The sequence below is a fragment of the Haemaphysalis longicornis genome, unplaced genomic scaffold (genome assembly GCF_048455015.1).
Source record: "Haemaphysalis longicornis isolate Haplotype H1 unplaced genomic scaffold, Haemaphysalis longicornis Haplotype H1 scaffold_8, whole genome shotgun sequence".
Classification (NCBI taxonomy): domain Eukaryota; kingdom Metazoa; phylum Arthropoda; class Arachnida; order Ixodida; family Ixodidae; genus Haemaphysalis; species Haemaphysalis longicornis.
The window spans coordinates 55,533,863-55,548,652 of NW_027526445.1; the positions used below are offsets into that span (position 1 = coordinate 55,533,863).

General features: G+C 43.5%; 1 protein-coding gene across 2 annotated transcripts; it reads left to right on the forward strand.

Moving 5' to 3' along the window:
• Nucleotides 1-542: 542 nt before the first annotated feature.
• On the forward strand, nucleotides 543-11,182 carry LOC144149277 (uncharacterized). 2 transcript variants are annotated; one of them, XR_013318251.1, is made up of 5 exons: nucleotides 543-762; nucleotides 2,440-2,819; nucleotides 3,319-3,386; nucleotides 5,007-5,085; nucleotides 10,787-11,182. XR_013318251.1 is itself a non-coding variant. In XM_077680831.1 (5 exons), the coding sequence occupies exons 2-5, from the start codon at nucleotides 2,802-2,804 to the stop codon at nucleotides 10,997-10,999; spliced, it is 378 nt and encodes a 125-aa protein (XP_077536957.1). In that variant the 5' UTR covers nucleotides 586-762; nucleotides 2,440-2,801; the 3' UTR covers nucleotides 11,000-11,182. The 2 variants fall into 2 exon arrangements, 1 of the variants encoding a protein (XP_077536957.1); XM_077680831.1 differs by having other exon boundaries at nucleotides 586-762.
• The last annotated feature ends 3,608 nt before the right edge of the window (nucleotides 11,183-14,790 follow it).

The following is a 14,790-nucleotide window of genomic DNA, read 5'->3' on the forward strand; positions in this document are numbered from 1 at the left end:
AATACATACATACATATGTTCACTGCTTCATGTGCCACTAGTAATTTTGTACATTAAGTACATATCGATGTAAGGCATCGCACTTGCGCGCGTACAGAGCTCTGGGTTCAGATGTCGTGTAAACTTACACCAAGCTGCCCGACCAAAAAGCAGAATTCAAGTGTTAGTCATTCAAATCCTTACTTGTAGTTGCTTTTATTCAATCAAAACTACTTCATATTGCGACAATCTTTTTATTTAAATGATAATTGCATGTTGCTCACAATTATTATATATTTGAACCTGTGTGCGAGCGTCGCCTCTTTTAGTGCGTTTAAAAAAGCCGCCAAGTTGTAACGTGACTGATTTGCATTCGTTTTAAAAAAACTTCTGTACATTACGTAAAACGTACATATATAAAAAGTTCCTGCCAGAACCAGATTTCTTTTGACTAGCGTTTGCTTTAAAACTCAATAACAAGAATACAAATGCAAATATTTTAGACAACGCGAATCAATAGAATCCACTGCGAGCCAAATAGAGTAAGCCAGTGAGTGGCGCGAAGGCAGCGAGGCGAGTTGACGCATTTTTGTCGAATTCGCGTATCAAAACCGCTGCGGGATGGAAACGGCGTGACACCAGTATGAAATTTGCTGTGCGGAATTCATTGCGCACCGCCAGAAATCGTCTACTAGAGTTCTTCAGTTCGGCAAGTCGACGGCGTGCTACGGTTGAATGCGAAGCCGGAACAAAGGCTGTGGCTGTGTCATCGTGTTTTTTCACGTGAGTACTGTCCCTGCTAATAATACCAAGTGCAATAGTTGTCTCGGTTAGCTTTCCGGATACATGCCGAAAAAGTTGCATATGCTGTGCTTGTTTGCTTGCTGCCTGGCGCCTCGTAAGCATTGTGAAATCTCTCCTTCGCCCCCTCCTCCCTATTTGAGACTGTTCTAAGCTATCGCGCTCGCGAGACCGGCTGCCGCGCCGCGACCGCCCTTCCTCGCGGCTGCTCGCGGTCTGCGGGCCGCGATATGCGTCGTGAAACTGCCGTACTCCCTGTTCTGTGGCCGTACTCGCTCGCCAACGCGCCCCTACAGCGTACGCGTTGACCGTGTGCTGGCGGCGTTGTCGGGAAAAAAAAAGTTGGCAAGAGGTGAGGACGCAGGAAATGTAGTTAAACAGATGAGAATTTGCAATGTGCAAGGGGGAGAAAATAGTATGCAAATGCAGGACACGGAGAGAGAGTTCGGGCCGCGCGCCAGCGAGCGAGTACGGCAGTTCCACAACGCCTGACATTGCCAAGCTTCACGAGCTAATGACGAAGCCCGTCTTTGAGTTCACGTAGAGTTCACAGGGGCACAGAATTCATATACGTAGAAATTGGAGGTGAAAGGCGGACATGTGGCCTCGCAGGGAATAAAGTCTCGGGGTGTGTGTGTGGGGAGGAGGGGTATTTTACAGCGCCTACGAGGCGCCTGTTCTAACTTGTTCATGCCGTCCGTATTCTTCAGTACACCCTCCTTTTGCCCTCGTCCATTAGCCCACGTCAAGCTTGTCTCTAGCTCTACTGTTGTGTTCGCTATCTAACGGCTGCTTTTTGCACCGTCGGTCGCAGAAAACCATTTGACTGTTGGGTGGAGCGGTACAATTCTGTAGTACACGGCGCTAGTTTGCAATGGCAGGCTATTCAAAAGTGTGTCAAGTGTTCCCTTTTTATTCTGTAGTTTTCTTCTTTGACGTTTCGTGAAATAACAAACCGAACTACAAAAAAAAAACAGTACATGGGGGTGTAAATCGTTTTGAACCCTTTGGTGCAGCGTCATTTTTAACACTGGTCTGCCCGTAAGGCAAACTTGTTGGGACCGTTTAGTGTCCTTTTTATAGGGAAAAGCCATTATGAATGGCATATTGGCATGTATTGTCACGTTCGCGCGATATTTGCAGGTAAAGAAAATAGGCCCCAATGCAAAATGAATCCTTTATTATAGTCATCAAAAGAAGCCTGGAGCATGCTAAATATTCTTTTGAAGGTAGGTTGTGCTTTTTATGATCACATAGACGGACACAAGAAAACTACGTACAATTTCACGAGTAGACGGCGCCATCTTCTCGTGAAAGCGGACGTTTTTCTTGTGCCCGTCTCTGTGATCGTAACAAGAGCAATTTTCCTTCAAAAGCTTACACCAATTAGCCCGACATAAAGCTGTGCAAAATATTACATGTCCTGATCACACACTCAGAGTGTACTTTCTGTATTTAGTGAGTCGCCTGTTTGCATCATTATTGTCTGCCAGACATGTTGTCACTTGGGCATTACTCCAGCGTGCAGACCAGTGTTGCACAAGTAGACATGCTTCAGCGCTCTTCCTGTCACCCTCATCTTTTGCGCAGTCTTTCAACCAGCCAGCAACCAAGTCTTCATCTTCCCTCTCGTTATATTTTGTATGAACTGTATTTCAGAGCCATAAACACATCAGCTTGTCTACATTAATTAAGGAGGAGGTGCTCAAGCAAGGAACAAGGTTCGGGTGGAGGCCGATCGCGGAACCAGAGGACTCGGATGCTGGTGAGCTAACCAGGACTGGAGATGGGCCTGCGGATTCTGTGTACCAGAGGTTCCAGACGAGCGAGTTGGCTTGCAGACAACCGGGCTCGGTTCTACACCTGGCCGCGGTTGGTGGCCACGGCCCAGGATGGATCACCACACCTGCCACGCAGGGCGTGGTGCTGCCTGTGCTGCTTTGTCCGAGCAGTACATGCATTCGGGGGCCAATGCTGTGCTGCAACCTGGACCAACGATGACCCGCGGCACACATCGCTGAATGGGGCTTCTCGTGTTGGTGAGAGTATTTCCGTTTTTCTCTTCGCTTGAACTGGATTTCGGGGGCTGCACGTTGACCCTTGTGTCCTTGTTTGGTGCTAAGTTTCCCTTTCACCGTTCGCCATTGTAACTAATTCTGTTCCCTTTCTCCCGAGTTCCGTGTGAACGTGTCACACTCCTGCAAGGCCAAGAGAATCTTCGCATCAACAATTAATTTTTCCCGAAAGGTTAGAGTGTCAAGCACCATACACTTGGCTGTTTGGCATGGAAAGACCCAGCATTTGAAACATGTCATAACAGCAGGTAAAATCTTGCAGGGCTGCAGATTTTCATCGACATGGCTGTGTGAGGTTATGCGGGTTTGTAGTAGGTTTCAGGGGATATAAAATTTGCTTGTGCCTGCTTTGGACTGGCCCTTGAGACTTCGAATTGCTTGTGCGGTTGACGTCTGTGTAAAATTGTCATTTGTTGCAACTGCTCCTGCCCTTACTTTTTGCCTTCACCTTTGGCTCTATCAGGTATGGCTGCTCTTAATCCTCAAGTCCTGTGGATGTCCATGCTCACGGGGTACTTTGCCTTTTTGGAGGTTTGTATTACACTTGTCTCTATTTTAGTTCTTTCAGTTCAGCTCGTAACCACCATTTGCTCTCCTAGAGATCGCGTAAATATTGTTGATTTCAAATTAATTCCAAATAACGGTTAGCTACTGTTATTGCACGAAGGCATCTTTGGATGTTAAAATGCTGTGAAAATTGTTAAAAATTGAACCTTGGTGTCACTTCTTTTTTATTCCCAGAGAGGTTGTTTCAGTTTTGTGCTTCTTGTTTACGCACCAAAGGCTTCACATAAAAAAACCAAAGCTTCATAATACTAATGGGTCGTTCCACGCGAAACGTTCTGGCCCAAAAATTGGCCACCGCCAATTCCGTTGAGAAAAGCAGGTGAAGGAATCCTGAAATACTATGAATACGTCGAAACCTTCATACAACAGTTGTAGAAACCCTAACCAGGATTTGAATATTCAGACAGATTTGATCAGTGGACAGAGCTTCCTCAAGGCAATATTGCACTAAAATAATGCCGAGCACGGCAAGCACTAGTTCGGAAAAGTTTTTTTTCCACCCTCCGGTTTTGTCAGCAATGTAACCAACATAAATGAAAACATGCAAACCAGTTATTCTCGATAGCACAAAGGCAAAGGAGACTGGTAGAGGGTAAAATAGGGGACAGAAGAAAAGGAGGGCTGGTCAGCCTTAAGAGCAGAAATTGACAAAGGGAGCAAAAGAAGAATGGAAACTTGAAAGGAACAGTGCAACAACGCCTTCCCGGAGGGCTCAAATTGGTGCGAGGGGCCAAATATGGCCTACCGTCGAAACAAAATCTAAGTAAAATTATCAGGCTAGATAGAAGTTGTTCCAGACGGAGTTCGCTATGTGTGGTGCGGCTTCTGTCTTCACTTGCGGCAACTTTTGCTATGTATATTGCACATCTGATATGTTTAATCATTTTTGTGGGCCACAACACAGGAAGAAGCAGTTTTCCTCCCTTCATTGACCAGGGCAGTAGTCTGATGTGAAGTGAAGTTTAGAAGCGAACACATGCCCAGAAAATGCTAGGAAAACACCTAAGAGGACGTGGTGGAGAAGCGCCACTCTAATGTAGCAGGGCCGGCAGAAGACTCTTGTCTGTCGACATTTTTTAGTGCTAGCCCATATTGCGTCTCTCATGCCAAAGCCTCAGTGAGAAATTTGAAAATATTCTGTGTTGCTTGCGTATTTCTGACTAATGTATCTCCGGCTTGGAAGGGAGCCGAGTGAGTACTGAAAAGCTAGTTCTTTCAAACTAAACAAAGCTGTATTCAGTCTTTATGGACCCTTTACTGCATGTGTTATTGCTTGCTTGCTGCAGAAACAGTGCTGACGTTGTCATCTGTGTGTTTACAGCAATTCCGCGTTTTTCACAAACTTGTAATCCGGTTCCACTTCTAATACTGCTAAATGAAAGTAGTGCGGAAGTAGAGATCCTGATAATAAAGCAATTGTTAATACACCGTGAAAATATGAGGAACGTAGCAATTACCACATTGCATTTGTTAAGCTGGAGCCCTGTGGATATTTTTCCTTATGGCCTCCTCTATACTCTTTTGTTGGTCCCCCACATCTTATTAATTTCCATGTCAGTGATATGTATTTTTTTTTATCATTAGATGCAAGAGGGGTGGATACACTGTCCTGCGGCCTGTTTTGCTGAATGAAAGTGGTGTCGAAGCCTTCAGAGAAGCACTGGTAAGTACAGCAGTAATTACTTTTAATGAAATCACTTCGCAGGAGCTTTGGAAAAACTGAGTGTTGCTTCTTTGTGTGGTGTTAGAATTTTTAGAAAAACGGTTGTGTCAGCGAAATTGCTTAAATTTCTTGGAATCGTTCCCAGTCTTCAAAAATCATCTATCGATTTCTCTATAATCTTGCTCCGAATAATCTTCAAAAAAAACCCGAAGAAGCAGACAAAAAAGGCATATTGTGAGCTACTAGCTACCAACCTTCAAAACAACTACCTGGTCTGATAACCACGCCACCACTGTGACACCGTGACACACCTCCTAAATTTCCCATACGGACCCTGGCATCAATGAATATCTTGATGTGTGGGTGGGTTTTGTATTTTTAAGCTATTTTGGCAGTGATAACGCTCGTTTCTCACGAAATGGTCTTCCAGATCGGCCTAGTCATGCTAATACTACAAGCAATTAGGTTAAAGCTCCCATATTCAACTCATAAAAAGCTCTCACACAGTTGCAATTTCAACAACTTCAGCCAACGTAGTCATGAATAAAATAAGCCACTAGAAAAACAGTTGTCTTTAGTAACAGTTTTCTAAGAAAAATAGCTTGGTTGAATTTGTCTCATGACAGCGGATTAAAGCTAGAGTTTAAAGGTAATTCTTTTTCTGTGAACGAAGCGATGCTTCCTACTACTAAAACCTGTCCCGAACATCAAAACGCTCGAGACGGCCCGAAAATCCAGAAGCTGCCGTATGCATTGTGATGCTCGCTAAGTACACTACTTCTGGCGTTGACGCTGATATCTGCTAAGAATAGACTTCGGAATATGGCACGCAGACAGGGTGGTAACTTTCTTTTTATCGCAGAAAGTCTACCAATTTTTGGGGTCTAACAAAACATTTTTGTGTAAACATATTGATTAGGCACATTCTGCATCAGCTCAAAATGCAGATTATTCGATGCCCTTTCCAACAAGAGCAGATTCGCAAATTAACAAAATCAGTTCTTGGCCAAACGTTGCAAATATGGATAAGTTGTGTATATCAGTTCGCAAATAGTTTAAAAAGTTTGGAGTATAATTTTTGCCGAACATAAAAAACACATATTGGAAAAAAGTTTAGTTGCCCAGTACAATTTGTCAGATATGAAAAACATGTCACCATGTGTGGTGCCCTCGCTCTGCAGTGAAGCCCTACCTCTGTTTCAGAATATGCAATTTCGGATAGTTTACTGGAAAAAATCGGGTGGTTTGGCATTATTAGAGGCACTATTTGTCCCCACATGATGTAGAAACACTTTGTCAATGGTTGACATCGCATTAATGGTAAGGTAAAAATTCGGGATAGGACAAAAACTGCTTGGGGCTGAAAACAAAACTCGTTCACTGTCAGTTTACTATCATGCACCTGTTGAAGCTTTCACTTGCTGGTTGTTATAATCTTCTGGCTCACTTTTCTAACCCTGCTTTCAGGAATGAGGTGCGATGCACTGGAGCAGTGCCCAGCTAGCTATCCCCGAGTAACTGTTGCGTGACAAATGAAAAAGGCGTTCAGCTCTATGAGCCTCCTGCATTGCCCCTCCACCTAACATTTTAGAAAACAAACAATACCAAACTTGTGGCAGACTGTCAGAATATGTAGTTCTACTGAGGAGCAACTCTAGACCTCCGAAAATATCCTCGTACAGAATCAAAACTGAAGCCAATTTTAAGCTCTCTCCTTGCCTTAACTGATGTCCCATGACTTGAGGTTGTCAATTGATTTTCAACTGGAACTCTTATTGCACAAGTAAGGCATGGGTGAAGTGAAATCACAAACGGCATGCTTTTTTTTAGGAAAAGTAGTGGGCAACGAAGGCGTTAAGGCAAATCGGGTTGAAGTTCTCTGTCTAGTAGTGCCAAATATAAATTGCGCAATGCAGAAATGAAACAAATGACAGGAAAAGGGCTGAAAATGCTAAGTGCACTTGTCAGACATGCGGAGACATCCACGAATACTTTGACTGAAAAAAAGCTACCCATCCTCTAAACCAAAGCTCACTAGTGCATACCTGGTGTCATTTTCTGGTAGTTCTCACCTTTAAACGCAGTCGGATTGCAAAGCTGACGACATCATTTGATACTTGACTTCTGTGAGCCATTTGATCAAAAAATCTAATGGTAATGCAGCGTAACCACAAGTGACAACCTTTTTTGTATAGCGCAGCAGCCATGGCACGTATCGAAACAACACATGCTGCTCAACCCTCAAAAACACCGTCAGAAATTTCAGTGTAGCCAGAGCAGGAAAATTAGATCTGATTCTAAAACTGCAGTGCCTAGACTAACCAGTGGGACAGGTTAGTTGCAAGAGAAATGACAACATGGATATCAGGAATATACAGCATTGATGATCGGTGATCGGTGCTTTATATTGCCGATTTTGTGATGTTGTAGTTGTTTTTCATGTAACACGGTGGTTAGTCTAGACACTACACGTTTAGGCAACCTTGAGATTTTCGGCAGTTTTTTGCAAGGTGAGGTGTGTATGTTTTCTCAGAAGGGAGCGTTGCTGCTGCGCTTGATAAAAAAGCATGCGACTCGTGGTCATGCTGCATTACCATGGAATTTTCTTGACCAAAAGTCTTCCAGCAAGCCAAATACCAAATCATTTTGCCAGTTTTGCAATCCGATGGCAGTTACAGATGATAATTACCTGGAAATGACACCAGCTTTCCACTACTGAGCTTTGGTTCAAAGAAAGGGTCGTTTTATTTTGTGAAAGCTTATTTCTGAAGGTTCCCCGCATGTGTATCAAGTGGACCTGGCATTTTGAGCCACTTTCCAGCAGTTTTCATTCTGATTGATTGATTGTAGGGTTTAACGCGCCGACGCAACGCAGGCGATGAGGCGCGCCGTAGTGGAGGGCTCCGGATTAATTTTGACCACCTTGGGGATCTTTAACGTGCGCCGAAATCTCGTACACACGGGCGTTTTTGCTTTTCGCCTCCATCAGAAAAGCGGCCGCGAATCGAGCAGTTTTCATTCTGTTTGTGTGTTGCAAACCTAATATTTCGTGCTACTACGCAGTTACCCAACTTCAAGCCGATTTGCCATAGCACCCCCGTCGCCCTCTACTATTCCTCGAAAAAAGAACGCCTTTTGTGATATCGCTTCACTCATGCCCTACTTTTGCGATAACAGCTCCAGCTGAAACTCAAAAAATAACACCAAGTCATCGGATATCAGCTCAGACAAGTAGAGATTTCCAATCAGCCTTGAACACTGCCAGCTGTTCACTGGCCAGTTTTGTTAGTACGAGGCTATTTTTGGAGGTCTAGTGTTGCTTCTTACTGCGACTGTCTATTCTGGCAGTCTCCAAAAGGTTTGATATGGTGCCTTTTTGAAAATGTTAGGCAGCACTCTTTTCGCCGTGCGAAAACTTGCTGGGCACAATTGTAGTGCATCGCAAGTTATTCCTGCAAGCAGGGCTACCATAGCGAGTCAGAAGATGACAATAAACCGCAAGTGGAAGTTCTGGAAGATAAGTGATGATCAGAATGTCAACAAAAATGCACCACTGAGATTGGTTTTAAATTCCAAGTGGATTTTTTGGCATCTCTTGCTTGCCGTGAATCTGGTGCTTGCTGTAGTCCTTAATAAGATGTGTTTACATCACGTGGGGACTAAGTTGGGCCCCTAATAATATCAAACCATTTCAGAGAACCATCCAAAATTCTGTATTTTGGAATGAATGTTCGGCTTCACCACGAGACGCGGGCACCATGCGTGCAAGCACCACGTGGGCACCACGGGGACAAATTAATTTTCACCAGTGAATTTTTTTCTTTGACAGGATTTTTTAATGTAAACCTTCAAAATGCGTATTCTAAATTTTTTCCACTATTGGTGGTTTGTTATACACAACTTCTTTTTTTTTCATTTTTCTTTACGGTGACAAAATTTTGATTTGGGTTTTTTTTGCGATCATTATTGATTGCAAACATTACACAACTGGTGCTAGCAAGGGCGTTGAATCATCCGCATTTTTGCCACTGCACTATGTGCCTAACCAACACATTTAGCAAAAAGAAATGTTTTCTTAGAGCCCTAAAAACTGGTCAATTTTCTGCGGTAACAAAAGTTGAAATCAACGCTGGTGTCAGCTTTACTGCATGACTCTGAATTTGTGCAGAGAAGCCCCACTAGTGCATGAGAAGTTCGAGAACAAGAAATTGGACATCCAAAGTCAATAAATTGGGATAGGGAAACTAATTATTGTGGCATGTCCCATCAAGGCTGTAGTGTCAGCTTTACTGCATCGCTCACAACTCGTGCAGAAAAGCCCATCCAGGGAATTAGAAACTTTGGAACAAGTTTTGTGCCAAATTTAATCATATGAGAAGTTAAAAAATCAGGGTACAGAAACTAAACGCGTTGACAATAATTCAAATAGACAAGTGGTTTAAAATTTTTTCTTGTGGCCACTAAAAACATGAAGAAACCGAGGCACGTAACAAGGCAGTGGTGCCCTTTGTACTGACAACTTAGGTTTCTTTTTCATCAGTAATAAGTGTGATCTAGATAACTACAACTGTAAGCATTATTTAGTGCTTCATGCTTTCACTTAAGCTAAAAACTGTTGAAAGAAAAAACAAAACGGAGTGCAGACATTGCATGCAGAGTAGAAAATATAGTAAGCGTATTGAATAATTTTAAAAAAGCGTCAAAGTTAATCAGTGAAGCGTAGATAGAAGGTTCAGGCAAATTGCTATCAAGCCTAAAAGCAAAAGAAAAGCGCAACAAGCAGCACACCCAGCGGTTTTTGCCCAGGGAATGGGGGGAATCTATGATGTGTCGTTCCCATCTGGAAAAATGATGTATCCAATTTGTTCCTTGGCGTTTTGCATGTACCCACTCATTGCGAATCATGCAAGTACAAGCCTTTCTTGGGCCAAGTTTGACTTCTGCAAAGAAGCTAAAGCACTGATTTGGGAGCTTTTAGATGTTTATTACATAAAAAACAGGAGCACAGTGAACCTGTATTGCAATGAGCTTGAATATTTAGAAACTTCACTATGATTCCTTTGTTACCATTGTGCGGCCCACTATTAAAGGGTGTCATTTTAGACGATGCACTCAATAAACTTAGTTGCAAGCAAGTGCTTGTCCTATCATCTTCTTTGTCATGTGCTATGGACTCGACTTTTTAAGAACTATGTACCACCTTGCCTCATGCTTTTTACTGAACAGTTTGAGTTAGACTTTGTACCCCTCCAGTGTTTTGCAGTGTGGAGCATGCCCTTTGTGCAGCAGGTGTCTCAGTTCACTTACTGCTTTGTTACTCGTGCTGCCTTTAAGCTTTACATAGATATTTTTATACCATCAAAAGGGGGGAGTAGCAGCCTTTTAACTCATAAATTCTTAGTCTCCCTCCCTGGAGCTTTCAGATCCTCTTGATGGATGCAATTATTTTTGAAGCCTTTGCATTTCTGGGGTGTCCATATGTGACTTCATACATTATACATATGTTCCCTCATACAAAACATTTCATAACAAAAGCCAAATGGTGAAGCAAGGAAATGTAATGGCAAGAGGTGTGCTCCTCGCCCTCTCCTTGTCAGGCACTGGGCAGTTAGCCTGTTGTTGATGATTTTACTGTGCTGGCTACAAATTCATTTTGCTTTTGTCTTATCGTTCAATTTCTTTTCATTGATATTTCTGGCAGGTCCGAGACAAGGCCTGGTCCGAGACGCCAGGACCCGAGGACACCTTGCAACGCTTGTGCACGGCTTGTGAAGATTTCTGGATTGACTTCATGGACTTGTGTAAGAAGTCTGCCTTAGAAACACAGCAACAAGGAAAGAAGCCTTTAAAAATTATTGCAATTTATTTCCACACCAGTTTAACCTTGCACCAGCAGGTATGCAAAGCTGGTTAACACAAAACTTGTTTTTGTGATTTAATATCATGCCTGTTAGTCTAGCAAACCTGCGTTGTGACAAGCCATAGCAAGCAGTAAAACATGCTTAGTGTATCTGTATTTTTAGGCTATTTGCTGGTTATTTTGTGGTTTAAAACAGCTGTGATACCCTAAGCTGGCTTTTCATTCAAATGTGTATTACTTTCGTCTTTAATAAAATAATTTTCAAATACTTTTGGTTTGCTTTGCTATACTTGTATGAAACTGCTCATGAAGCTGCATGCATGTGGGCTAAAATTGCACTTGCACGTATACTGCAATGATTCTACCAGCAGTATTACTGACCATCTCTGGGAAGGTCACCCATACACTTCCAGGACTCTGTCGCCATAAGCATCACGGGACTCTTTAAAAGGGGGCATCCTCACAACTCTTGTTACAGGGTCGCGATGATCATCAGGCAGGGGTCCCGTGACTCTCTTTTTTCTTTCGTGGCAGTCAGTGCTGACTCTAAGGAGGTAGTCACCCATATTCTACTGTGACTACTGCGACGGGGTCCGTGTGACCCCCTTTCAATAAGAGTAGCGTGACTCTGCGAAAGGGGTCGATGAAGAGTCAAATCTGTGGCAAGTAAATACCCCCCAAAGAGGGTCACAGGGACTCTTTTTTTTCTTAGTGTGTATGCTTCCCAATCGGCTAATGTGTTGGCATTCGCCATGTTTTCTGCGGGAAATCAGGGAACACGAGCAGCCCTTCCCAGACGCCGCCCACCCTCATATTCACTGGCCGCAATCGGGAGGGAATTCAGGACTCGGCGCTCCATTCTTGCGTATTAGTGCGGATCGCTTGTGCACCGAGCCCGGTGAGGGTTGGATGGAAGGTTTCTCCGCCACGGACGTTACGGAAGTCTCCTCAAATAGCCCCGAGTTACGTGGAGCTAATATACGGGGATCCCGCTTGGAGGCAATTACTGCAGCATGTTGTTAATGCCACAATCCTTTCCCCGATGCTGCGGCCCTTCAGGGCAGGTCGCGAGAATGCGGGTGGCGGCTACAAAGAGAGGGACACATTTGTGTGCTCTGGTGTATTGCGTGCACGAACCCGGATGTGGAAATCGGATGGTTCAAAGGGGAAGTGAAATGCACGGGCAACTTTAGAATACCAAATCTAAAGCGCATGGATGCTTGAATAAATATTATTTTACCAAGTGTAGTATAATTCAGCGCCAAAGTGCGAGCAAAGGAGTATGCAGTAGCTGAGCGCTGTGTGCGCCATTGGAGATGATAAACTGAAAGTCGAGGGTCATGTCGCCCGATCCCCTTGAGCTCGCTTGTCTCATCTTTGCGTTTGTACCGTTTGTAGCGTTCCCTTTGTCAGCCAAATTTGAAGAAAAAAGAAAAGAGTCCCCGCCAGGGATTTTGTCCCGCACAGTCAGACCATACTCGCGTTGAGCTCCCTAGGACTAAGCTATTACTGCGACAAATGACTGATATTCATGCCTAAGTCTACACCGTCATCATACAGAATGCTGTTTACTAGTCGGATGCAAGGCCTGAAGGCTGCTAGGAGAGCATTGCTTCAATAATACTTGCACAGTAAGCTGCTACCTAGTACCAGAAATATATGAGCATCAGTGACTGCTTTCCACCCAGCAGCAACAGCGCTCTGAAATGCGTGGTCGTGCTGCAGACTGCTCTGGTATTTCACACTCCAAAAATGGGCTATTTGCAACTTGGTATTACGCTTTAAAATGAACGATCGGCCAGTTTTAATTCCTCATTACAAAGGTTAAGGTTAAATCCAGGTTAAATCAACCCTTCTTATAGGTTACTTTCGGACTTAGATTTTTCCACACCGGTATCAGGCACATTAGCATATTCAGCTCACAACTCCAGTAGAGGGAAGCCAGCCAAACGTTGTGAGCCGATATACGTATCGCAGGAGACCTAGTGTGCATATATTTCGAGTGCCACAACTTTGTCAATGTACATTATTAACTACCAAATAAAGACATTTTTTACTGCAAAAATATAGTCAGAACTCAGGTTTTGCTGCCGCAGGAGACCTAGTGTGTATATATTTCGAGTGCCACAACTTTGTCAATGTACATAAAGTCTATTAAGTACCAAATAAAGCAATATTTTTACTGCAAAAATAAAGTCAGAACTCAGGTTTTGCTGCGTTTAAGAATTACGATGTTCCGCCTGTAATCGCCAGACTCATTTTGCAAGGACTAAGGTCAGTGAGCCACGCCATCTGCGAAGCCCATTCAGTAATAACGGGGTACATGTCATAGGAAAATTTATAATAAAACTGCAGGGAAGATCCAGGAATGTGAACATCCCATTAAACTTGAATTTTGCACTTAATAAACGCATCACGCAAACACCCTCAAGGTAGACAGAGCACTGCCCGTGGACTCTAGCCTTTATTCTGGACAAGTAATAACATTGTGTTCGCAAACCACGCAAAGCAATGTATTGTACATTTATGCATTGTGCAAGGAAACCAATTCCAGGAAAATTTGGTGCGGTTGGTCAAGATGTGGTGAGCGTAGCAAAATGTGAACGGCGATCACACAAAGTCAATTGAACAGTTTAAACAATATTCAACCTTGAAGTCTTGCCTGTCAAGAGTGCATTTCACGGAACTAGTGCAGAAGTATGCCTCGTAAAATTAGGTAAACGAAATAACGATATTAAACAGACACATATGTACTTAAGCAATACTGCACATTCCGCTAAAATGACGTCTGCTAGCTTGTATAGCCTTGCCTGTATATCGTTGGTACAGACGCCGCAGTATCCCATCAATACTACAGTATTCGGCATGATTTCATTTGTTTGCGCCACAAAAGCGTTCCCCATCGCTGAAGCTGTTCAAACTAGAGCGAAGTACTATCGCCAAAACACATTGCCTATAAATATCGGCATTGCACACAAACCGTTCCAGCTCGCTACCCTTATCAGTATTCATGCAGAGCTCGCATGATATGAACCCCGATATTGAGATACTTGTAAAATATCTCCTCTGAAATCTTCCCAAGCGCTGTCGAAAAGCCGTTACGGCAGACAGCTCCATCAACTGTGTTGTAACGTGAGTTTAAGATCGAGTGAGCGTACTATTGACCAAAAGAAATGAAAAACGTTAATGTTTTAACGACGTCGATTACTCGGATAGCCGCAGGAACACTTTTTCTACGCACAGGGAGGATAAGCGAAAGGACAGCAGTCAATATTCCGCTAATGTTTCATTTGTCGCCGATCCTTGTCTGACATCAGTGTTACACTCTATATCCATGGCCGTGGCCTTGCCTTGTGAAAGGTAAAGAACGTCCGTGGAATTCATTATTCTTGCGTAATGACCCCTGAAGTGCTCGCTCAGACAGGACGAATCCCTCGCCGCCCTTTAGCGCTGCGGGGAAGCTCTCGTCGTTGTCCTCCCGTATGGTCTGCGCTGCATCTTCCGCGTAATATGAGATCAGAACAGTCAGCGGAGAGGATTGCAGAAAACAGCATGTTAACCGCATACAGAGAGTAAGGAGGAGTCTTATCAATACGGTGAAGTATTTACGTCAGAGTGTGTTCTGCATTATATCTTGTAAGATAAATTAACTATTACAAAGAGTAATTATAGCTGTCTGAGTGCAACAGTTCAAAGCACAGAGCCATTTAAAAACTATTGATCACGATGACGCCAAAAGTAGCGCCATCAAGCACCAGCCCATATGTCGTTTATTTGAACTTAGGCGGTGCTTTATATTCGAGTTGCTTTAATTTCGGTTTCCTCGAAACAGCTACTTCGAGCGA